The sequence below is a fragment of the Amblyomma mixtum genome, chromosome 7, assembly GCF_055824585.1.
Source record: "Amblyomma mixtum isolate Tamu chromosome 7, ASM5582458v1, whole genome shotgun sequence".
Classification (NCBI taxonomy): domain Eukaryota; kingdom Metazoa; phylum Arthropoda; class Arachnida; order Ixodida; family Ixodidae; genus Amblyomma; species Amblyomma mixtum.
The window spans coordinates 32,784,613-32,809,788 of record NC_143018.1 but is presented as its reverse complement, the minus strand read 5'-3'; the positions used below and the strand labels follow the sequence as shown (position 1 = coordinate 32,809,788).

The 25,176-nt window shown below is 46.9% G+C and overlaps 2 protein-coding genes across 4 annotated transcripts in view; both read right to left on the bottom strand.

The window, feature by feature from the left end:
* The window catches only part of LOC149335587 (calcium-activated chloride channel regulator 3A-1-like), a 58,752-nt gene extending 53,950 nt beyond the window's left edge, over window positions 1-4,802 (bottom strand). For 2 of the 3 annotated variants that reach the window (XM_089552183.1, XM_089552181.1), the window contains exon 1: window positions 4,621-4,802. In XM_089552183.1, coding sequence (XP_089408309.1) covers window positions 4,621-4,776 — 156 coding nt within the window. In that variant the 5' untranslated portion in view covers window positions 4,777-4,802. The remainder of the gene's footprint in view (window positions 1-4,620) is intronic. The other variant, XM_089552182.1, reaches the window with a different exon arrangement.
* A 17,382-nt stretch (window positions 4,803-22,184) lies between these two features.
* LOC149335585 (calcium-activated chloride channel regulator 1-like) overlaps window positions 22,185-25,176 on the bottom strand; it is a 33,952-nt gene continuing 30,960 nt past the window's right edge. The window contains exon 14 of the mRNA XM_089552180.1: window positions 22,185-22,920. Coding sequence (XP_089408306.1) covers window positions 22,259-22,920 — 662 coding nt within the window. The 3' untranslated portion in view covers window positions 22,185-22,258. The remainder of the gene's footprint in view (window positions 22,921-25,176) is intronic.

The window sequence follows — 25,176 nt, the reverse complement described above, 5'->3', positions numbered from 1 at the left end:
TCAGCATGCATTCTTAAGACGAACCCAAGTTTATATACCTTGCGAACAAGGCAGCAGTTATCTTTAACAACCACTTATTAACACCTATTATAAATTAGTCTATCTTCGTAGCTGAAAAAACAAACAAACTTAGAGGCCTTCTCAACCGCATTCGTAAAGAAGAATATGGTGTATACAACGAGTGGCTAATGTTCTGTTTGTGATTTTCCCGCCGAAACTACGGTTAGAGCCAGTTCCATTGCCCTTATATGGTACGCACGAGCCATTATCGCCTTCTACCGCTCCGCCTTTCATTTCATTAAATTAATTTCTCTCTCTCTATCTTCACCTTTTAGGATGTTCTAGTGCCTTCCATTGGATTATCATATGGGATTATACTAATATGACCCACTAATCTACCTTAAATCATTTTCATGGTTTGGCCTGGATCCTTAGGAACTATGTGGAGTGGGCCAACTTCCAAATTTTGGAGGTCCCTACGTTTTCCACTCTGGCGATGTTGATGACGTCACGACCCTAAGCGTCACATTCACAGATCGCGGGGAGTCTTCATATGCCACGGTGGGCAGTTGGTAAATGCACTGAATTTGGCAACGGTGGGCAGTTTACCCACAGTTCGGTGAGCAGGTTGTCACCTTCTGCGGTGGGCCCGTTGTGATGACGCCACAATGTCACGTGGCCTCTTTCGACCAGTCAGGCTAGGTTTGTGGGGAATTTCAAATTTCGTGTTTCGCTGTGGTTGGTCAAGTGTGGTCACATGACCCTGATGGCCGCACAGAACTGACCAACGAGGGAATTTTGTTTCGGGGAAACAGCAAACTGAGTGACGACAGCCTAAATGGTACAGCATTAAAAATAATTTTCAGATGTCAGTGCACGTTAAAGAACCACAGGTGGTCGAAATTTGCGGAGCCCTTCACTACGGCGTCTCTCATTGCCTGAGTTGCTTTGGGACGTTAAACCCCAATAAACCAAACCAACCATCAGTTTTCCCACAACTCCACGTGTCATCAAGAGATAATGAAGACTGAGCATCCCACTCTCAAACATTGTGTAGTAAAAATGATTTCAACAATTTACTTTAGTCCTGAATTCTCATACCTGATGGTCATGGTCAATGCTCTTTTGACCTAAAAGGTGAGCGAAACATGTACTTTTCTATTGTAATGCCATCCCTGTTGTAATGAATGCCATGTGAAAAGATTTAAGCCCTAGCTTTCTTCACCTCATTTCAAGAGGCTGTCATAGTAACATCTTTTTCACGTTAGTCATATATTTGCTTGAAATTGTTTCCAGAGGAATAGCGGGTCTCCAGATTCTGAACCTTTTCCAATTAGTTTTTGAACATTTGATGGCAGTTCTAATTTAGTACCAGCATACTATACCCCATAGCTAATAAAAAAATTTATGTAGTAAATGCATTGAATCTTGAGGAAAAAACTCAACGTTTTGCAAACCTTCCCAGAAATATACCAACATGTGGATGCCAACGCAGTTTTGAAGTAAGGAACACGAATAAATACCTAAATTCCGAAGCTATTTTCAAAATGTGCCCCTTTACACTTTATTACTATCGATGAACAATCGCATGGAGGAAGTAACCAATTCTGATATGCTATTAATATTCACATGAAAAAATTCAGGGGGGCGCTTTGTTGACCTAAAGTGCGGTGAGGCGAAAGCCTTTTGTGCGGTGTTGCTGCTTGTGTGACTGATGTGTGGTTAAGATGTTAATTAAGTACACAATTGTTTGTGAATCTTAAATGCCGGAGACACCGGAGGGCGTTTGGGAGGCATCCGTCTGATACGACGCCTTTCTGCAAACACTCTCCAGCGTCCTAGACAAGGAGAACTACATATGCGTTGGCAGGAAGTAGCGTAGCCATTAGCACGCTCGGCTGCGGATTGGAAGCATGGTGGTTCGAATCCCATTGTGCACAACTTTTTTTTTGGTCTGACTAGAAAAAGCGTGATACCTCTGCTGACAACCTTCTGTCGACAACCTTCTGTTGACAACGATGAGGCCTTTAAGGCTTTCGCCTTAAAAGCAGATGTCCCAAAATTGGTTCCGGTGGCATGACTGGCGGCACAGAAGTTATATTGGAACCGACTGCGTTTATAGTTACCAAATAAGATGTGAAATTTATATATTCCCGAGCCCAACCATCTACTTTATCGTAAAAAATTGGCTGTGGTTTGATCAATGTTCATCACGAGTACAATTGCGGAAGCAACAACGCGGCAATCGCAGCGGCGGCGGCATCTCAGGGGGCACTTTGTCTAAAGTGCGTAGAGGCGAAAGCGTTTTCCGCACCACTTTGACTGCCGTTGTGGCACTGGTGACGTCACCGCTGAATGACCTCACAGATAGTTAATGACTAATTGCTAAGCATGACAAATTACTAATTAATTAACAATGACTTTTTAATGACCAAATACTAATTAACTGCTAATTAATGACGCTTAAGCTTCGCCTTTAGGAGGAGCGCGGCAGCGTGTCGCAGCGCTGCCAGGGAGTCCACGGAACGCCACCATCCGTCCGGCGCGATGCCTTGCCCTTTGAACACAACGCTTTTTGAGGAAAGGAAATGGCGCAGTAATTCTCTGTCATCACGGTGGACACCTCAACCGCACCTCACAGGAAGGGCGTAAGTGGGAGTGAAAGAAGAAAGAGGGGCCGTAATGAAGAAAATGAAAATTCTATTTGAGGAAAGGAAATTACGCACTAAATGTGCCACACTCGCTCCTCGCGCATGCGCAGTTGGGGCTCTCTGGGGCTCCGTGAAATCGCCTACACCTAGCGTGTGTTGCTTGCGCAACAAAACACGTTTGAAATTGCGATTAGAACGTAGCTCTCTATCGATACAGGCCAACTTCAGTTTGTGATCAGTGTCCCTCTAACAGCAGTGATCATCCAATGGCGCACGGAAAGATTTTGTCGCGGTGCTTTCTCAAGTAACTTCTTTTCTGCGACTACAAACTTGCATGCTGCCGCTCATTTTGTTGACGCCTCCACGCATAAGACGTCAGCTCGCTGCAATTCTGTCGAGAACGCCCACCGTCGGGTGGCATTATTCCCAGCGCGGCTCAACGGCCGGGATAAGTTTCGTCGTTACTGCGAGGCCACGGGCGGCGCAATCACGGGGCAGCCTTCAACATGCTTATCTCCATATAGGACTTATCTGAATACCTTTTGAGCGGTTCTCTTGAATAAGAATGGGCGTGTGAAACCTTTGAGCAGGAGCAATAGTAGCAACCGCAGTACTTTGTGAAGGCTTCAGGGCTGCCGGAAGGCAAGGCTTTCGCACTATAGCTTCCTTGACATCATCGTCCTACCTTCCCTACGTGAATCACGGTCAGAGCGAGACAGATACCTGGCATCAAACGCTGAAAAGAAAATGGTTTGGTTTGGTTTATTGGGCGTCCCAAAGCGACTCAGGCTATGAGGGACGCCGTAGTGAAGGGCTCCGGAAATTTGGACCACCTGGGGTTCTTTAACGTGCAATGACATCGCATAGTACACGGGCCTCTTGAATTTCGCCTCCGGCGGCCCAATTTCGATGGAGGCGAAATTCATGAGGCCCGTGTACTGTGCGATGTCAGTGCACGTTAAAGAACCCCAGGTGGTCCAAATTTCCGGAGCCCTTCACTAAGGCGTCCCTCACAGCCTGAGTCGCTTTGGGACGTTAAACCCCAATAAACCAAACCAAACCAAACCATTTTCTTTTTTTTTTCAGCGTTTGAAGCCGCGTTTCTGTCTCGCTCTGAGCGTGATTCGCGTAGGGAAGGTAGGAAGGTGGAAGTGAAAGAGGAAGGAGAGAAAGAGGTACCGCGGTGGAGGGCTCCGGAATAATTTCGACCACCTGGGGACAATTAACGTGCACCGACATCGCACAGCACACGGGTGCCTTTTGCGTTCCGCCCCCATCGAAACGCGGCTGCCGTGGTCAGGTTCGCACCCGGGTACTCCGGCTCGGTAGAAGAACGCTCTATCTAACCACTAAGCCACCGCGGCTGGTAGTGAAACCATCCATTCCCAATATTGGGCCGACGGACTGTTCTGCCTGGGAAGGGGTCCCTTCGGCGTCCTTGGGTCCTCTTTGCATACCCCTTCGCACACACGGACAGTGTTTTTTAATTGTATTGTTTTTCTTTTTTACTTTTTAGCCAATGGGATAACGCGAACGCTCGCGTTCTGCAGAAAGTCCGGCGTCGGCGTCACATAAGAAATTCACTCGAATAACATAGCGCTTACAGACTAAAATAAAGCTTGCTAGAGCTTGCACACGGGAAGCGTCGTTGGACGCTTCTCTGAAAAATGCATTCTGCGTTTCGTTCTACCTTCTAGATGTCCTGCCACGTATTCTGATCGCTCAAATACGTCCCGAAGCAACTCAGGCTATGAGGGACGCCGTAGTGAAGAGCTCCGGTCGAAATTTCCGGAGCCCTTCACTACGGCGTCCCTCATAGCCTGAGTTGCTTCGGGACGTTAAACCCCAATAAACCAATCAAATACAGCCTTCTGGCAAAAACGATGCGCCGTAAAAGACACTTCGCGGGAAAATACAAAGCTTGGCAACGAAGGGATGACGTGCCAGTAGAAACGGAGGAACTGCTTACCTTGATGTTGTCAATGATGGACTCGTCCGGAGGAACGCGGTCGCTGATGGATACCCACAGTTCTTTGTAGCCTCCATCCGAGGTGTCGATGTCGACAGACGCCGCAGTGCTTGCCAAAAGCAGCAGAGCGGCTGCGAAGCCAGGCACCCCGCACATCTTGACGTCCCTTCGGTGGGCCTGGGAAGCATATAGGAATCAAATGCCTAAATGTGGATGGATCAACTGCAGCAGTCCCGTTGGAACTTGGAACTGAGTAGCACTGTTGTAAGAATGGAGAAAGAACGCCTGGAGTCAGGATTTTGCTCTACATATAGGTACAAGGAGGCGTTCTTTTTGGCTCAGGTTCTTGTTGTTGCGGCTGAAAGAAGGATGAAAAGGAAAGTGCACGGGCCTGCCCATTGGCTCGAGCTGAGCCAATCGCTGCCACGAGCGGAGGAGAGTTGAAAGATGTGAGAGGAAAGACAGAAAGAACAGACGCGCGTCGCAACCAAGACCTACTGAACTACAGACCTGCACAAATGGCCCTTCAGCGCGCATGTTCTAGTTCATGCCTTTTGCCGCTAGGACAGAAACATTACGTGCGGCGTGGCGCTAATATATACCTATTGAGAATATGGCCTCCTCCATCATTTTGTTTCAAAGAGGGCAGTTTTGTCGTTTGTCCACGTAATTATTATCATCAATTTATCTATGCTAAGCACGGTGGTACTGACGAAAAGAAAGGGGACAAAAAGGAAGACGTTTTTTATACTCTTCGAGAGCAAAAGAAGTCGTTATTATAGCTATTTTCATTGCTGGTGTTAAGGTAGCAGAGAAAAACAAAACAATTGTATTAAATAGCTATAGTGAACTAGAGTATTCTAGTTCACTATATAAATAGCGTGCACAAAATGGCAAACGATGATGATGATCATAGCAGGCGAACAGGTAAACCGAGCGCCCTCAACAGCCAAAAAGCTAACGAATGTTGGCGCACTCTGCTCCATAGGACCCCGCCGTATGTGCAGGTCTGTTGTTCAGTAGGTCTTGGTCGCAACAACCGCGTCCGCCGAAGCGACGACGCTGAGCTCGGGCGGCGGCCGACGCCACTGGGGTCCCGAACTAGGGGCCTCCACCTAGTACTTGTAAGGGCTGGCCCCTTCTGGGTCAGCTCATGCAATACCACCAGTAGTGCATGTGTAAATAAATGTTTTCCACCCCCACCACCACTGTGACAGATATCCCAGTCCCTCCTACTTGCTAAGGTTCTTCTGGTATGCCTCAAATAGTGTATGCGACGCCTTATTTGAAGTTGGACGCGGCGGAAAAAGGAAATATGGAGGCTATGATTAGGCAGGCGCATAAAGCGGCCCTTGGGTTGCCTCACAATGCGTCTACCGAAAGGCTGCTGGGATTAGGGGTGCACAACACCCTAGATGAACTACGGGAGGCGCACTTGGTGATGCAGCTCGGTAGGCTTTCAAAAACAAAAGCAGGAAGGGACATATTGGAAAGGATCGGCATTGGAGTTGACGTTCCAGCCGGTGACACGAAAATTCAGATGAGGCGGGAAATGCACAAGGGCTTGTACGTAAAACCTCTGCCCAAGAACATGCATCCAATACATCACGAGGACCGCAGGAAGGCAAGAGCCAAAGCTTTACAAGCTAAGTACGGGAAGTACAACGGGGCAGTCTATGTAGATGTCGCCGAGTATAAGGACAAGGATGCATTTCCAATTGCGGTGGTGGACGGGCGGGGACGCTTGATCGCCTCTGGATCAGTCAAAACCCGCTCCCCAGAAACTGCAGAGGAAGCGGCGATAGCACTAGCTATAACTAGTAGTAATGCTGACCTGATCTTCAGCGACTCAAAAACAGCCATCGGAAATTTGGCGAGGGGCAGAATATCTGTCACAGCGGCGCGATTGCTGAATCGGGCCATGGGGCGAGGGACTACGGAGGCAGAAATTGTCTGGGTACCTGCACACTCTGGGAACCCTGGGAACGAGACGGCTCACATGAATGCTCGAGGTTTCGTCAGCCGAGTAGGTGAGCCGGACGTCCCGGGAAGGTCCACGAGAGATGGGCTGGTATCCTTTCATGACATTACTAACCATTTCCGACTTGAGCGGAGGATTTACCCACCCCCGGACAAGCAATTGGTGAAGGCGCGGGAATGCGTCTGGCGACGATTGCAGACTAGATGTTTCTTCAACCCATACGTGTTGAGCAAAATCTACCCGGACATTCAGCCGGAGTGCAAATGGTGTCAGGAATTGGCAACCTATGACCACATATTATGGAGCTGCAGCATAGCACCACCACCGGCGGACGTTATGCGTGATCCTTCCCTCGAGCAGTGGGAGGCCGTGTTGGCCAGCTCAGACCCAGTCGTCCAGACCAGGGCCGTGGAGTGGGCCACCCAGGTCGCCATCAGCCATGGGTTGATGGCCATCTAACACGGAATCGTCCACACATGCTCTCTTACGACAATAAAGTTTTTCCATCCATCGACCATCTGGGTATCTTTACCTTGGAGGAGAAATTCTAGAGGCCCGTGTACTGTGCGATGTCAGTGCACGTTAAATAACCCCAGGTGGTCGAAATTTCCGGAGCCCTCCACTACGGCGTCTCTCATAGCCTTAGTCGCTTTGGGACGTTAAACCCCATAAAACCAATAAAACCAAACTGACACTGCACAGCACACGGGCGCCTCATGCGTTCCGCCTCCATCGAAACGCGGCCGCAGCGTCGCGTTCGGATCCGTTTGCTCCGGCTCGGTAGACGAGCGCCTTAACCACTAAGCCACCGCGGCTGGTAGAATAATTTTTAAGGCGAAAGCCTTTAATGCCTCATCGTTGAAAGCAGCAGTTGTCGACAGAAATGTCACGCTTTTCAATTGGTCTAAATGGTCGTGAAGTCACAGTGCGCGAATTTCAAACGGGGCCAATTGTACTTTGGCTAGTAACCATGAAACCAATTAAAGGGATGGTATAGTAACGCTCCAAGTAAAATAAACAAATCAAAAATTCAGGGGGCACTTTGACTGTCTAAAGTGCGTAGAGGCGAAAGCGTTTTCCGCACCACTTTGCCTGTTTCTGTGGCACTGGTGGCGTCACATGTAATTGAGTACTAATTACTAAGTGACGACAAATCACTAATTAATGATTAATTACTGATTAGTTCCTGAATACTAATTAACTGCTAATTAATGACGGTTAAGCTTCGCCTTTAGGAGTGGAACGCGACAGCGTGTTGTAGCACTGCCAGGGAGTCCACGGAACGCCACCACCTGTTCGGCGCGATGCCTTGCCGTTTGAACGCAACGCTTTTTGAGGAAAGGAAATGGCGCAGTAATTCTCTGTCATCTCGGTGGACACCTGAACCGCACCGTAGAGGAAGGAAGGAAGTGGGAGTGAAAGAAGACAGACAAAGATGGCCCGTAATGAAGAAAATGAAAATTGTATTTGAGGAAAGGAAATTACGCGGTAACTGTCTCACATATCTCGGTGGAAACCCGCCGAAATTCAGGGGGGTGCACTTTTTTTACCTAAAGTGCGGTCACTGATGTGTGGTTAAGATGTTAAGCTTCGCCTCTAAGAGCGGAACGCGACAGCGTCTTGCAACGCTGCCAGGGAGTCCGTAGAATGCCATCGCCCATTCGGTTCTACGCCTCGCTTGTCGGTAAATTGGTTTTTGAGGAAAGGAAATGTATCTGTCTTTCATTTCTCGGTGGACACCTAGACCTTGCCGAAAAGGAAGGGAGCAGGATTGGAGTGAGCGAAGACACCGTATTCACTATTATAGACGCGCCTTTGTTTATTCCAAACCATCGAGCTGGCATGGCAGAGTGGATAGAATGCTCGTCTCGCACTCCGAAGACCGGGGTTCGCGGTCTCCGGAATGCGAGACGAGCACGCTAACCACTCCGCTATGCCAGCTCGATGGTTCGGAATGAACAAAGGCGCGTCTAGTGAATACAGTCTCTTCGTTCACTCCCATCTTCCTCCCTTCCCTTACGCCGATGTTCAGGTGTCCACCGAGGTATGCGAGACGGATACATTTCCTTTCCTCAAAAACCAATTTACCGACGAGCAAGGCGTAGAGCCGAACGGGCGATGGCGTTCTGTGGACTCCCTGGCAGCGTTGCAAGACGCTGCCGCGTTTCACTCAGATGCGAAGCTTAACATCTTAACCACATATCAGTGACAGGAGCACCACCGCGCCGAAAGCTTCCTCCTCACAGCACTCTAGGTCAACAATGCGCCTCCCTGAATTTTTTTCTCCTCACTGTATTTCTTTTGCACAGCGCGTTTTGTGGTCAAGTTGTGGGCTACACTGATAACTCCGGGTTTCACCGCAAGATGGATTTTTATGCGATTTTTCAACGCCAAAAAAATTATAAATCCTTGTTTCTATCATACTGCAGTGCTCAATTTTTACAGCACGAGGCATTTGCTCCATAATCTCACGACACGTTTTGATCAGTAGTTGGTCCCTTTAATCGAGACCTGCGTACCCGGGTTCGAACCCGACCGCGGCGGCAGCGTTTGGATGGAGGCGAAACGCAAGAGGCGCTCGTGAGGTGTGCGATGTCAGTGCACGTTAAAGATCCCCAAGTGGTCCAAATTATTCCGGGGACCTCCACTATATGACACCTCTTTCTCTCTTTCTTCTTTCACTCCCACCTTCCTCCCACCCCTTACGGCGCGGTTCAGGCGTCCGCCGAGATATTTGAGACAGACACTGCTCCATTTCCTTTCCTAAAAAACCAATTTACCAATTTATTTACACATGTCAATGCTTGCTGGGCGGTTGCTGTTGACTGAGAATGCAGAATACGGTTTGCTAGTGCAGGATTCCATGACCGTTGATTTACAGCAGTGAGTGGTGTTGCTCGCCCAATATGAAAAAGTCATTTATGCGACCGCTAATGAAACCTACCTAGTGCAACAATCCTAAAAAATTTAATGTACCACGGTAGTGCTAATAAACACAAAGTATAAGGAACACGATACACGACCGCATAAAAAAAAAACAGTTCGAAAAACCCTACCTTTCCATTTGCCATTTTCGCAACTTATTTTTCTTTGAATGAATCTAACCATGACTTTCTTTTTTAAAAGCACCAAACTGAAGGCCTTGAACTAAGTATTTTGTTCATACCTGTCGTGAAATTTGCCCATAATGCCCATGTACTGATATCTGGTGGTCTGTCTGGCACGGAATTTGAAAGTTAATTAAGCGGTACAACACCTATGGACAGTAAAACGAGCTGTTTACCATCACAAATTCCGATATGGTTGATGACCATCTGCTGGTTGGTTGGTTTATGGGGTTTAACGTCCCAAAGCAACTAAGGCTATGAGAGACGCCGCATTGAAGGGCTCCGGAAATTTCGACCACCTGGGGTTCTTTAACGTGCACTGACATCGCACAGTACACGGGCCTCTAGAATTTCTCCACCAAAGAAATTCAACCGCCGCGGACGGGATCGAACCCGCGTCTTTCGGGTCAGCAGCCGAGCACCATAACCACTGAGACACCGCGGCGGCGATGACCATCTGCTGACTCCTATTTGAACGTATCCTGACTCCTATTTGAAGGTATCCTGCCATTCGGATCTTGCACTCAACAAGTTGCAAATCGCAATTTAACGATATGCTCAGAGATTATCACACATTGATAGTTATAAACATTCCTTCTATATGAAAAGAAAAACGTATACACACCTTCGTTGCTGTTGTTTCTCGCTATGGCGTGCCCTGCCAACAGTCGGTGCAACAAGCGTCGGTTAGAGTTGGCGCCAACCCCGATCAAGAGACAAAGGCGGTCTCCTAAGCCCCGGTGATTTTTGCGGCTTATATTTCTTCCCTCCCAGATAATCTCTACCTGGCACGCATTTTGTTCATCGGAATGTGCTCACAAGCCGATAAATAACGGAGTCGTGAGCGATCAGACGGTTGATACCGAACACCACTCCGGAAACAGAAGCCTTGATAACGTTTTCAGAGAGCAACGGGCATCTGCTCATGATAGGAAAAGGTTTGCTTGTCCTCCAGTCGAGTGTGTGGCGATAAGTTAGATCCTACGTTTGTAAGATAATGTGGGCCCGCAATGATGTTCGTCCCGTTCCCGGAATAGCATATTCTCATTTTGAGTGCTGTGTTTGCAGTTCGTTATTACTGCGTTTGGAGAGAGCGAATCAGGACGTATAGCCACTGGCCGCACTTACGCAGCGTTGTCGCAAAGTTCCCTCTCTCAGCTGTCTCTCTTTATCATTTCTCTTTTCTTTTGAAATTTTTTTCTCACTTCGCGGCTGAGTTCTCTAGTCAGAATGCGGCAGGTGCAAATCTGTTTCTTCTCCTCTTAATCTTCTTTATTTTTTATCCACAGCCTGATGTACATTAGTTCGTAGAGTAATTAAGCTAGACGATCTATTCGAGATTTTTGCGAAATCAACGCCATATTGCGGCGGAGCCACGAATTAGCTTAACCGCTTACTGTGTTGCGTGAGCGGTTCACCGACTCGCTGAGGCGTTGTTGCCGGAGTTTTTATGCGAAGCATATTACTAGAGCTACACTACAGCCCGTCGAGCACGGCGGTGGAGCTACCATTGACCTTTAGCGTGACCACGTGACACCACGTGACAACATGACGTCACAGCAGAGGAGAGATGGGCTGCCGGCTCGCGCGGTCGGCCGCGGCGGTGGAGGCTCCACATCAGAGGTAGAGTGTACTATCAGAGGCTCTGCAGCTGACCACGTGACGCTACAGCAGCGGTATAAAGCTGAGCTTGCCTCGCTCTCCGGGCACTTACGATTGGATTGGATTGGAGTGGATTGAATTGGATTGGATTGGAATGGATTGCATTGCATTGGATTGGAGTGGATTGAATTGGATTGGAATGGATTGCATTGAATTGGGATGGATTGGATTGGATTGGTTTGAATTGGATTGGAGTGGAGTAGATTGAATTGGAATGGATTGCATTGCATTGGATTGGATTGGAGTGGATTGAATTGGATTGGAATGGATTGCATTGGATTGGAGTGGAGTGGACTGAATTGGATTTTTGGTAAAAAGATACCTTAGGAACCCTGTTGCGTGCATTTCTGCGTGGTGAAGAGGCAAACGAGGCGGTGAATATCACTTCGCGAGTTTTTAGATGCCAGCAGATAACGAGAGACCATGGTGCCCAGGAATTTTGCATGGGGTGCAGTGGAACGCTTTTAGGACCATGAATGCGCGGTCCCTATACGAAGCACCGAACTTTCTTTCAGAAGATATGATGTGCGGAACCAATATATGTAAAAACTGGGCGCTAACTTTTAATTACAATCGCTGAGCGCACACGAGTAATGAGAAGCGCGAAGATTTTTGTGCATGAATGCCCCTGTAATAGCAGGCTTTATTACGGCGTGCGTATGTTCTGATTTCCGTTTGGTTTTGGTTTTTATGGGGTTTAACGTCCCAAAGCGACTGAGGCTATGAGAGACGCCGTTGTAGAGGACTCCGGAAATTTCGACCACCTGGGGTTCTTTTACGTGCACTGGCATCGCACAGTACACGGGCCTCTAGAATTTCTCCTCCAAAGAAATTCAACCGCCGCGGCCGGGATCGAACCCGCGTCTTTCGGGGTCAGCAGCCGAGCACCATAACCCCTGAGCCACCGCGGCTTCCTATTCACAAAGAATAGGGGGGATGATATAATGATTTACTCCAGCTCCATTTCATTGTGCTCTTCGTTATAGTCCCATGCCTTTGGCGTGAATAGAATTATGCACTCAGATGGGCGGATGGTAAGCATCGATTCCAATTAGACACCGTGGAGGAGAGGGGTGGGGGGGAGTTGATCCTCACGCTACCATCCTAGCGTTGTTTCGTGGTTTTTCTACACAAAGTTGCAGTTCTACAGCACTAATCTTGGCTATAGTTTAGTCAACCTTTGGTTTGATCATCATCGTCATCATCAGCCTGACTACACCCACTGCAGGGCAAAGGCCTCTCCCATGTCTCTCCAATTAACCCTGTCCCGGTTTAATACTAAGAACCAAAACCTAATATTTAACTCTTACCTGACCACTTTTTTCTTCGAACTTCGTTTGTGCGGATTCAAATTGAATGACAGGAAACCATTGCAGGCCCAACTTTGAATGTGACCGAGCTTGAGTCAACTTTAATGCTCAAATTAAAGTATTCCCAGGGTTGCGGTTTCTTACTTCCGTTATTATGAGCTTTGCGTTTTGGTGAAATCCGCAGCAAATATTCTGCGTATGTACATCGTCATTTATGATAGGTTCGCCAACATTCGCCAGTGGTGTCGTGCCGAAGTGTCGATAATTTTTCCGACCAACGCAACCTACTAGTAACACTGGCGTAGTTACTTTACGCTGAATAAAAAGCTGATAAATCAATTTCATTCGGCCTATCTTTTTTTCGTGCTGTGGGTGCGAACCACTGAGAAGCTTCACTGTTGTGGTAATTGAGTTTACTTAATCATTAACTTAGAGCAGCTAATCAGGGCATGCCTAGATTGCGGTGATAAAAAACAGAATATTAAAAAGGTATCAATAATCTAAAACTCACAAAAATGTCCAGTGATAAAAATATTCATCCGCTCTTCGCTCTACTGAAATTAACTGATGCAGAAATACAGTGTGAGGACATCTTGCGGCAAGATTGTCGACAAACGGCAATGAAGAGTAACTTTGTACGCTTACGCTGTACTCAGTGAAACTCAGCGAGATCAAGTGTAAACGTTACCCTTTCTCTTTATATATTTGTCTCTTCCGTCATCGGTTCAGTATAGCGAACCACCCAGTATAAGACGTACTGTTATCCCGCCTTTTTGTAGTTATAACCCCTAGACGTACAGGTGCTCACAGAGTTCGTGAAAGGCGTTTCAAAGTGTTAGTCGATGGTAACGATTTCAGTCGAAGAACAGAAAAGCCGGTGGATTTTTGCAAACTCATAATGAGTAAATTATTTTCTTTCTTTAGGTTCGTTTGCTTTTCTTCGGGGGAGTTCAGCCTCCTCCAAACGTGAGTAGTTCGGTGGTGTTTGAAGCACAGGAGTCCAGAAGCAGAAGGTACGAAGGGGAAATTGTGTTTACAGAGTATATACAAGGCAAACTCAGTTGCAGAAGCGTGAAGTCACACAGACGTTTCAAGTACTGCCGCTTAAAAGGCACTTATCTCACACAGAGATACAACTTCAGAAAATCTTACTCTTCGACCGGCGGTCTCGGTTAGAGCCTAGAAGTTCTTTCCGTACTTGCTAAGCACGGAGCCTGGTTGGGACTGCCATTCATGGCTTTTCCTTCTGTTTTTATCCCCTGCATAAACAAAGGCGCTAGGGCGGTCATTTCTCTTGGCCCGCCTTAGCCTTTGAACAACCAATCGCTACTTGATTGCGCAGTAGCCACAGCCCTGTGGGTTGGGCATAGCCTCGAAACCAGGGCTCGAATAAATCAACAAACAAATCAACAAAACATTCATAAAACGCTCTCCGCGCAACACCCTTGGCTTCCCCCAAGAACGCACTTTTCCTCTTAAGTGCATGCACATGCATAACTGCCACCCTCGCGTGCTGCGTCCGACCGGAAGACCTTTGTCTACCTCCCCGCATGGCTACAACGCTATCAGTCAGCGGATCAGTCCTTTGATCAGTCGCGGTGGGAGGGAGACCACCCCTTTCGGGACGGCAAGACCATGCCGTACGCGCGCCCTCTGCCCGAGGAGTCACGTCTAAGTTCCAAAGGGGCGTCCTCCCCATGCCGGTAATTGCTTCAGCATGTGTTGCTCGCTGCACTGCGCGAGCCACGCGGGAAGTACAAAGGGGAGAGCCGGCGAGGTCGTGTACGAGGCGCGATTTTACATAAGGTATGATGCGAATGCCAAAAATGTATTTTTTCATTAACACATCAATTCTTTGACTGACAGTATAGAAATAACTTCCTCGTTTACAACATGTCGGGCACTCGCCAAACGGTGTATCCTCAGTAATTACTTTGTAAGCTTGAGGCAGTGAATATCGACAGAAAACAGAGGGGGGGGGGGGGGGGGGGGGGGGTGACTTCCATGACAATCTGTGATGCGTGCTTGATACAGCAACACTGAAATATCTTCAAGAAAAGCCTCATTTTTGCATCTTTGATGCATGAAACCATTCAACACAGCTGCCAGGCATCCAGTACTGATTCCAAATCAATGTTTAAAAGCGCCGCGAGCATCGAGGCATCCTATCCACAACGAACTCGGAGTGGGTCTCAGAATCCGGACGCAAACGCGAAAAGTGCCTTGTGAAGGCCAAGGATTAATTTCTGCATAAATAGCCCTCTCTGGAGGAAAGCATTTTTCGCACATCAGCTGTCTGCACTTGCAGAGTAGCGAGCTAAAGCCCTTAGTAGTCCTGAACAATAAAATAACAAAGCAAACAAACTCATAGCTGTATTAAAACTTTCACGTTGGTTTAACGGAGATGCATTAATTAGTGATAGTTGCTACCTTTGTCTAGCGAGCAGGTACTACTGGGGCATTACCTATAGAGCAGTAAAGCTCTGGTATGATCTGCCTAACAACATAATCTATTTTTCTGATCTTGGAGTGTTTAAAAAACATCTATGTATGTATACATTTATCGCCGTAGTATTGTTTGAAATGTACCGCAGTTTCATTTGCTGTTTTCTGATGTACCACTGCTTCTGTTACCCCTGGTTACCTCTTTTTTGCATATCCATGTTTCGCTCTTTTTATTTTCTATTTTAGTGTTTAATGTTATTCTAACTCCATTTTGTATCCACTTCGTGTTCCTTTCGCATATTTGCCTAGTACCGCGTCCGTTGTACAGTTATTATGGTTTATTATTGCTGCATATTCCTTTTTTGATATGTCCCTCACACCCAATGCTCTTCGCGGCCTGTGAGGTACAAATAAAGAAATAAATAAATAATGATGTGCAGTACCTTACGACAGTGGCAACGGGAGCAGTAATCCGAAACTTTAGGCTTCAGATATCAAGGTGGGTGAAATATGCCCGTCCAAAGGACAGTTGATAAAATAGATTAATTTATCTCCTCGACAGATTCAATCACCCTGATCTCGTGTGGCTTATACAAAGGCTCGATACTCCCGCTGTCCTCCCGATATCAATGAAATCTTGCCAAACGGAATAGCGGGCGAGAGTTGCTGCATCATAGACCGAATTCCAAATGATAGCAACGGCCCTGGCACAGAAGTGTTGTGGCGTTGTTAGCAAAGCATTTGGTTTCGATTCGCGTCAGTGGTTTATGAAGACGGGCGTACTGACCACATCACCCAACCTTTCTGCTTTGACCAAACGTCCCAGTGAACCGTTAATCCATGCATATCGCTGTTTTAAGATTGTTCATTAGCAAGTATGGTAACCGTATACTGCTTCTTTTCTTTATTTTTGCACAATATAAAGTCTTCTTAGAATCTCTGCAATCAAGAAAATATCAGTGGGCAGCTGTTAAATCAAATAATTTATTCGTTCTTAAGCAGGTAGAGGTTAAACCAATGGCATTCAGGAGCCTTCTTCAGGATGAAATAATGACATTCAGTTGCAAATGAGTCATATTTCACGTAGTTCTCATCATCCTAATGTTTAACAAGCTGCCATGTTGTGGTCTCTAGCATACAGCAACCCAAAATTGGTACGAAATTATTGACGCGTCCTTGTTGCTACGTAATCGCGACACTTATCGCTCTTACGACGTCAGAACTCGTGTTGCCGGATAACTGCACTGGGACGCTTATCGTTTTCGCGGTGCCTTCCTGTGACGAATGCTGCCTCTTCCAGGGAGTATTCGTTTCATTGTCATGTGAACATAGACCGCGTGGTAATTATAAGAGCCAACGAATAGTCACGTGGAGAGAATAAAAGCTGGCGTTCGGATATGTTTTTCCTCGACCCTACTTACTGAGCGAAAGCACCGTCAAATGTAGGTAGCACTGTCGTTCCTCCTGTATACCTGTATATGAATTCTGATCATGTCAAAACAGGAGCGAACGGTTGATAAGTGCCGGTTGCTAGAGACGGCAGAGGGTATTCAGCAGATATTAAAGCAAGGCATTAAAGGGGGACAGAGACAAAGTTTTGGGGTGTCCTTTTTTTTCGCGTTGAAAGAGGTGTGCAGGCCCTATAATCATGGAAATGAGATCAAACCACTAGTACGCATAGTGAATAACTGTTTACAAACGATTTTGTGTAGAGAGTTTCATCTTGGTCGGCGCCAATGCCAAAGTGCTCCGGGACGCCCCGGTTCACCGGCCAACACTTCTGACGAGGTCGGCGTCGCCGGCAAGCACTGATTGTTCCTGTGAACAACCAGCGGGTTTGGTGACGTCACAAAAATTCAGGGGCACTCTGTTAACCTAAAGTGCGGTGAGCCGAAAGCCATAAGCGCGGTGTTGCTGCTTGTGTCACTGATGTGTTGTTAAGATGTAAAGCTTCGCCTCTAAGAGTGAAACGCGACAGAGTCTTGCAAAGCTGCCAGGGAGTCCACAGAACGCCATCGCCCGTTCGGTTGTACGCCTTGGTCGTCGGCAAATTGGTTTTTAAGGAAAGGAAATGTATCTGTCTCGCACATCTCGGTGGACACCCGAATCTCGCCGTAACGGGAAGGGAGGAAGATGGGAGTGAACGAAGACACCGCATTCACTATACTCCGTTTCATACATCATGTGCAACGCTGTGAAGGCTACGGAAGTAGTCCGCAGAAAAAAATAGAGAGGTGTATCACTCCGCGCTGTTTTGTGGCCGTGTGGTCTAACGCGTCGCTCCGGAGAGTCGACAGGCAGTGGGGGTGCGTGGGTTCAAATCCTGGATGGTGGAACTTTTTTTTTCGCACAATTTTTTTTTCATCGCAAGTTGAATTTCGCGTGACTTGAATGAGAAAACTCGTTTTGTTCAGAATCGCTTGAATATTATGGCGTGTTCTGAAATAAAACTGCATGCCTCTGTTCATTTGATGCATACCGCGTTAATGTCAGCTGTCCGAAATTCGTTGTCAATGAGCTCGCACCGGCTTTTGGTCACCAGTAGCGGTTTTCATCGCGATTCTGTAGCATTCTGACTATACTTTTTCGATGCCAGCGAGAGGTTTGTGCGAAAGATGACGTTCATTCGTCGGGTTTAGTTAATTAGCACAGTGGTGAGTGCTCCGCCTTGGCCCAATTAACAAGTGGCCGTCTGCAACTTTCGGGTCAAGTTATTTTTACACACACCACCTGGATATGGCCTGTTTTCAAGTGTTAAGTGTTAAATTTAGAACATAGTTTTGATCCACACCGTGAGAGAAAATAGTACTGCCTCAAGAGTAAGATTTGTTGTCGTGCTCAAATGTATATGAAGGCAATACAGAGGCAAGTCAGCTTGTCTCGATTTCCCTCCTCTCCTAAAGAGCAGAAGCTACTCAGGCAGGATTTTCATGCAGCCAGGTAAAAAGAGTTCCAAGCTGTGGGAGCGTCAAGTAAGAATGCAAAAAAGGTTGTAAAACGCTAGGTAAAAATATTTCGAAAGAGCAAACAATAAATGAGACAGGACAATAAAGAATGGTGACCCCGCAGTGTTTGCGAGAAATGGTTTATTCTGGAAACAGCCAGTGGTGTTTTTTCAAGAGCCACGCTATGATATGGAGCATTGCTCATGACGACAATGCTATTGGACGGAATGTTTGGCAAAAACTTGTCAGTGAACCACTTCTCAAAGTAGTTGCCATCCATCTCAGAGTGGTAGTCAGCGTGGTTTCCCTTTTTTGCTCTAAAGAAGTCAGCAGTGTCTTCCACGAATCCTGTTCCACTGCTCCCACCATGTACAAGGATCAAACGGGCCCATTTGCCCGAAGGCGCAGCCAATCCCGTTGTTAAACCTTTCAGGAAGGCATCCTGAGATGACTTTACAGTCTTGTCCTGCCAGACGTATTCTTTTGTGTGCCCTGCGTTGACCCAGGTTTCATCTAGGCAGACGATGCACCTGTAAATGCAAAACAACCGAGTACACGAGCAATTCTTGTAGGTAAACAAACACACTGCAGCATGACTGCTGAGCCCTGTCTCACAAACAGCCGCTCAAAGACACTCGAGAAAAAGGATTATCTCAGCTTAATTGCTCCCTTGTTCAGGCTTATATTTCACGCCCAGGCGGCATTTGGTAGCCAGTTTATATTCACTGCATGTTTGCATGGGGTACTTGACTAATTCGGCAACGTTTTAAATCTCTTCACTCGCGGCGACTGCGAACGAAAATTGCCAACGGTCGCAGCAATAGCGCCAGTAACTCGCACCACCGGAGCAACCGGGTACAGTGGGTACGTGTCCATTCGTTCCTACGGTGACGACGTGATGGCACTACCCATTGCAGTGCTACATTTTTGGCAGTTTTGCTGTTTTTGCTTGCCGCACCAATTGGGATTTGGCGATTTAATCTGACCCATGCAGACACGTTCCCCACCGAAACGTAGCGCGAAACTGGTCGTGAAACATCACCACTACGCAAAAGGTCGGCAACAGCAACGTAGTTAAGACGATTTCTTCTAAATGTGTTATCCTGAAGCAACACTCACTGTTCCGACTACGAGGTTGCAAAGCTAACATCAAGCTGTATGTGAAGCCAGTCTAAACGTGCTGCGTAAGAAAATAAGCAAGGAACGACCCGTACTTGCCCTGTCCTCGTAATTCCTTGATCGCCCGCAGGTACCTGCGACGCCAGGCAATGATGTCACTTCGCTCGATCAGTGCAAGATTCCGTTTTCTTTTATGAAATGTGAATCCGATGTCCTTCATCAACCTCCACAATGTGGTTTTCTTCAAGTTCGGCAGGTCGTCGTCCTCATTGCAAGCCTTTAGCACACTGCCCAGTGTTGGGACTTCCCTCTTCGCGTACATACTGTGCACTTTCAGACTGATGCAGCAATGGACTGTGAAGCTGTCATTCTTGACTACTCGCGAGCTTGAAATCTTCACGTCGCGAGGTCTTTTCTTCGGAGACGCCACAGGCCCGCACAGACGCTCCGCCTTGATTTTGGGAACGCTACGGGTAGATACTCCGGTGTCCTCGCAAACAGCACTCATTACTTCCCGATCAGACTTCTCCGGAAAACGGATCCTGGTGCGGCAGAACACATTCGCAATTACTTGCTTGGCGTGCACGAGTCTTCGGGAAAATGCGTACAGGAGAGCTGGCCGCGGCCGCTGAGCCGGACGCCATTTTCTCAAAAGTGAAAGGGAGGCGGACGGAAAAAGGAAACATGACCGCCAGCGGGGACAGCGAAAACGTGAAATGGAAAAAGACGACAAACGCAAAATACAAAATCACAGATCTCGACCGATTCGCTCGCGATAACATCATTTTTTGTCACGCTGATGACAAATCTATTATCCACGAAGCCTGTCGGCAAAGCATTTGTTATTTTTCGCTCACCACAAGCAACGCCCTATTTTCTGTCACGGATGCAGGCTGCGCAAAAAAGAGCGCTAGCTTTGACAGCGCTGCACCTGATGTATGAAACGGAGTATAGACGCGCCTTTGTTCATTCGAAACCATCAAGCTGGCATGGCGGAGTGGTTAGCATGCTCGACTCGCACTGCGGAGATCGGGGTTCGATACCCGAACTCGACCAATTATCTTTGCGGTTTTATTTATTTATCTGGCCTAACTAAAAAGGTTAATTAGGCTAATTGGGTAATTAAGCAATGTAGTAAATTAATTCCCACTTACTTGGATCATCACTATACGATCCCTTTAATTGGTTGCATGGTTACTAGCCAAAGTACAATTGGCCCCGCTTGAAATTCGCGCACTGTGACGTCACAACCGTTTAGACCAATTGAAAAGCGTGACATTTCTGTCGACCACTTCTGCTTACAACGATGAGGCATTAAAGGCTTCCGCCTTAATATTTGGAGCTAGAGAACATTGACGTAGCGCACAATCCTGCATGCCCACTACGTGCCATTGTATCTGAAAGGGATAAGTGGCAGCAAGTTGTGAGTTGTGCTTCTGTAATGTCTCTCCCTTTTTCCTGCGAATGTCAGCTTAGCGCATAGCATTTCTAAAAGACTTAGAATTGTTGGCTTTGCATACCGCAGCACCTCTAAAAAATGAAACAAGAGCTTTTCATTTAGAGGAACGTTAGGTTTAGTGAATTAGAATCGTTCCTGGTTACATGATTGGCCTACTTCTTCTGCCAGCACGCAAAAACTGCTCGCGTAAGTGAAGAGGTACTAACAAAAAATTTCGAATGCAAACAAATGATGTGGTTCGCTTCATCGGCGTAAGGAGATGAAGCGAACCGAAAGGAGATGAAGCGAAGGTGCCGACAAAGAAAAAAAAAACAAAAAAGGGCTGTTAAGACCGGCGGCGCCTTGGGTTTAGCGTAGTCATCGTAGTAAACGGCACAACCGGAGGGTGTACCCACGGGTATGTGAAGGAAGGTTACCGCCGAAGAGAATGGGCAGAGCGGAGGAATACGCAATCGGAGGATGGCTGCCACGAGCGGTTGCCATTGAAGGAGGAGGGATAGTGCGGAGGAATACTGCGCACTGCGTCTACGGAGGCCGCTGCGAAAAGCACCGCCAGAGGAGAAGCTTAGCGGCGGTGGCGCCACTCGTCTGAAGCGGTGGACTGGAGAGGAATGCTAGTTTAAGAACTAGTATGCATGGAAGACTTGAAAGAGTGTTCTATAAGCATATGTATATGCATTTCGATCTCGAATTCCTCACCTCAATATATCGCGAAATGAAAGTAACTGAGAAGCTGTCTTTGAATCTCTCTTTACACAGTGGCAACCGTCCTGTGAGTTTTATGTAATGTATTTCAATCAGTATTGCAACAAATTAGTAACTTCTGTGCCTAGTTTCTTCAATAACACAGTTCCCATGTGACACAACACTCAGGAACACAAAAATGCTGCAATTTTATGATTTGAGGAGGACACCTGCTTTGCGCTGAAAGGTATACGTCACCTTTGTTAAGAAGTACAGAGATTTCAGGTGCCCTTCGTCTCACGCCAAGTAATATTCATACCCCTGCAATGGTTGCTGAGCTTATGCTCAAGGTAAACGTATTGCCAAACTACATTTGACAAGAGATTTATTGTATCCTCGATAACATGAGGTCCTCATTTCCTGCCCAGCTAAGTTTTGTTGCATGTCCACAGGAGGAATAATCTGCACAATGGCCTCTCGTCAGCACACCTGCATAATATTCGCACTGCTGGGCAGGTGAGGACGAATTTTCCAGCTTGACATTTTAAGACGGCGCCGATTACTAAGAAGAAAGTCTCTAAGAGAGCTACAACTTCGAAAAATATATATATACAGTGACAGGTTCGTAGCAGGAGCTGCTCATAGCGAGGAATTCCCAAATAAAATTTCGGAAAAGAATGAGCAGAACTTAATTATATGTCCATGGCAGAGGCAGGCGCTGCCTTGAAAAAGGAAGAGAGAGAGAGAGAGAAAAAGGGAAAGGCAGGGATGTTAACCAGAAGGATTCAGGCAATGTCACATAGTTACTGTGGTATTCTTCCGTACAAACAGCGATGGCCTTTAATTCTTCGGAGAGGACGATGGGCTATATTGGTCTAATGAGGTGATGATGGCAGTTCTGGCTCTCACGGGCCGCTCTGTAAGTGCTAAACAGAAGTTTGCGGCCTGCGTCGGCGCATAATAAGGTGGTAGATCCTGCGCTTCTTCGGATTCATCATTACCGAAACCGTGATCACGATTGCAATCACGACCACCAATGCTATGCAGGCAAGCAGAACCCAGAACAAGGAGGACCCGACAAAACGCGACTCCTGGCTGTTTCCTTTGATTGCATTCAGTGTTTCGGTCGTCGTGGGTAGTTCGGTTGTTGTCGCTTGTGTGGTCGTGGCCTCTGTCGTAGTAGCCTCTGTCGTGGTAGCCTCTGTCGTGGTAGCCTCTGTCGTCGTAGCCTCTGTCGTTGTAGCCTCTGTCGTTGTAGCCTCCGTGGTTGTAGCCTCCGTGGTCGTAGCCACTGTGGTCGTAACAGGCGGAGGAACGTAAGATACTGGCACAACGTTCGAAGTTTTGGAATTCAGCCCGTCGCTGTTGGCTACTCGAGCTGCCAGGAAGACGTTCCAGTCGAAGGCGCCATCTTGTCGAGGTGATGACAGCGTACTGGGTAGGGAAACAGTTACGACGTGTCGGTAGCCAGATGGCAGTGGGTTCAAGTTGCCTTGAACGACGTCGGCTGTCGTGATCTCCGTTTGCTTCTCGAAGTTGGCATAAAGGTCGGCGTAGTGTCTTCCGGCTCGAATTTCCACGGCGGAAGCTGCGAAACAGTAAGGCCGCTGATGTAAAAAGTACTGGCGATCGTTAAGGGGTAAGCTGACATTCTCAGGCACAGTTTGACCTGACGTCAATAATGTACACCTGTACCAAAAGTAACCGAGCAACAGGTTTTTGCTTCTCAACAGAATAACGAAGCATTCACGGCACCCATAAAGACCGAAAGGTGTCCAAACGTGGGAACAAGGGTTCACCTTATATTACACAGATTGAGAGCTTAAAGGCTGCCATAAGTGCTTCGCTACGCGGTTCAGAAACAAACCACCATTGCCCGGTTACTTCTGGCAAAGACGGTACATAAGCTGAGAAAAAACACTGTGCTCAATTGGTAGCATGCCGCGTGTCCGCTCCACGCTCACATCGAATCATGAATTTTCTATACGTTGAACTTGAAGTAAGCACGATAATGAGCAGAAATGTCGCAGGTAGAAATTACTGGCTTTAATGTCCAGGGTTCATCGTTAATGCCGAGCTCGTTTGGGCTGGTGTACTTGATAAAGATGCGCCTATTTTAGTGGAACGTTAGATTTTATGAAGCTCTACTTTACTCCGCATACTCCGGCATGTTTATATGTGAACTCTACAAGCGGTCTCCCACACAATGTCCCCATAGCCTTAGGGTTGTTGCAAGGGGTAAAAAAAAAAAACATGGGCATGGGTGCTGCACTCGTAGAGTTTTCGTTTCGCTTTTCATTGCTCGCGAGATTCGTTTTATGATATAACTCTTCTCATAAAATTAAAAGAAATCCGTCTATGAACTAGAGCGCGAGTAGTGAAAAAAACCTGTGAAGCATTAATTTGCAGTGCAATATAATGTAATACAGGCGCAGTTTGCATCAATCACGATATACATGAGATTATAAGGTCATTATAAGTATGTTAAAAATGATAGGTGTAACGTTAAGAGATCGGAAGAGGGCGGAGTGGGTGAGGGAACAAACGCGGGTTAATGACATCTTAGTTGAAATCAAGAGGAAGAAATGGGCTTGGGCAGGGCATGTAATGCGAATGTGAGATAACAGCTGGTCCTTAAGGGTAACGGAGTGGATTCCAAGAGAAGGCAAACGTAGCAGGGGACGGCAGTTAGGTGGGCGGATGAGATTAAGAAGTTTGCGGGGATACATTGGCCGCAACTGGCAAAGGACAGGGTTAATTGGAGAGACATGGGAGAGGCCTTTGCCCTGCAGTGGGTGTAGTCAGGCTGATGATAATGATGATGATGATAATATAATACAAAGCAATGCAATATTTCGGAATGTAATAAACTTCAATGTGCACACTGGGCGTATCACTCTTGTGCAAAACCCGGCTCTGTTTGAGTGTTTGAGATGTGCAGCACACTTTGTTCATTTTTCCTTTTTGTTTATCATTGTTGCATAGAGTGGTACTTTGTATTCAAATATGCTGTTTGCTGGCGTTATGTTATCTATATAGGATCTCGCTCTTAATGCTGGAGAACCCTTGAAATTTTGTATTCACTATCGTATTCAACTGAATTATAAGTAAGGGGCTGCCAGACTTGTCTGCAGAGTCCGAAAGACAATCTCTGTTTGGATGCGGTTTTTTAAATCTTCTCATACACTAGCAGTGTGGGTAATGCACATTGTATTCGTCTTTCAGTTATCGCTCTGCTTGGAGTTCTTAGGTGAAATGCGCAGCTAGATTTATCATAGAGGATCGGTTGCATTCCGAGGAGTTATTTTACGTTATACTGAGATATTTATATTAGTGGCGAGTTCCCTATTGCAGTGGTAAAACAGCAAGAACAGTTCGACGGCCAAAAACTTGGGGTACTCTTAGAGCACCTTAAGAGGGGAACACGACATAATTAGCGATTCCATAACACAAACCAAGAACTGGTTCTAACCGGATATTTCCGCCGTTTTTTCTTGCTTCTCTTTCTTATCTTCTCTTTCTCCCTTTTTCTGCCTTCTCTTTTTTGCCTCTCTTTCCTATTTCTTCTGTGGGGAGGTTGTGATGGCGTCACCAGGTCACACGACTTCTCTTACGAATAATTACATTAATTCCCACCTGCCATGGCGGACAGGTTGCTCAAAATCCGGTGGACCTTTTGCAAACCGGCCCCAGTGGGCAGGTTGTGGTTACGTCAAAAGTTCACGTGACCTTTCTCGACCATTCAGCGAATTTTGTGAGACACGTCGTCACTTTCCGCGAAATCTGTAATGATATCGATTTAAAAAAAAAATGACGGTGATGCTCTCCTTTCCCTCTGCTCTGC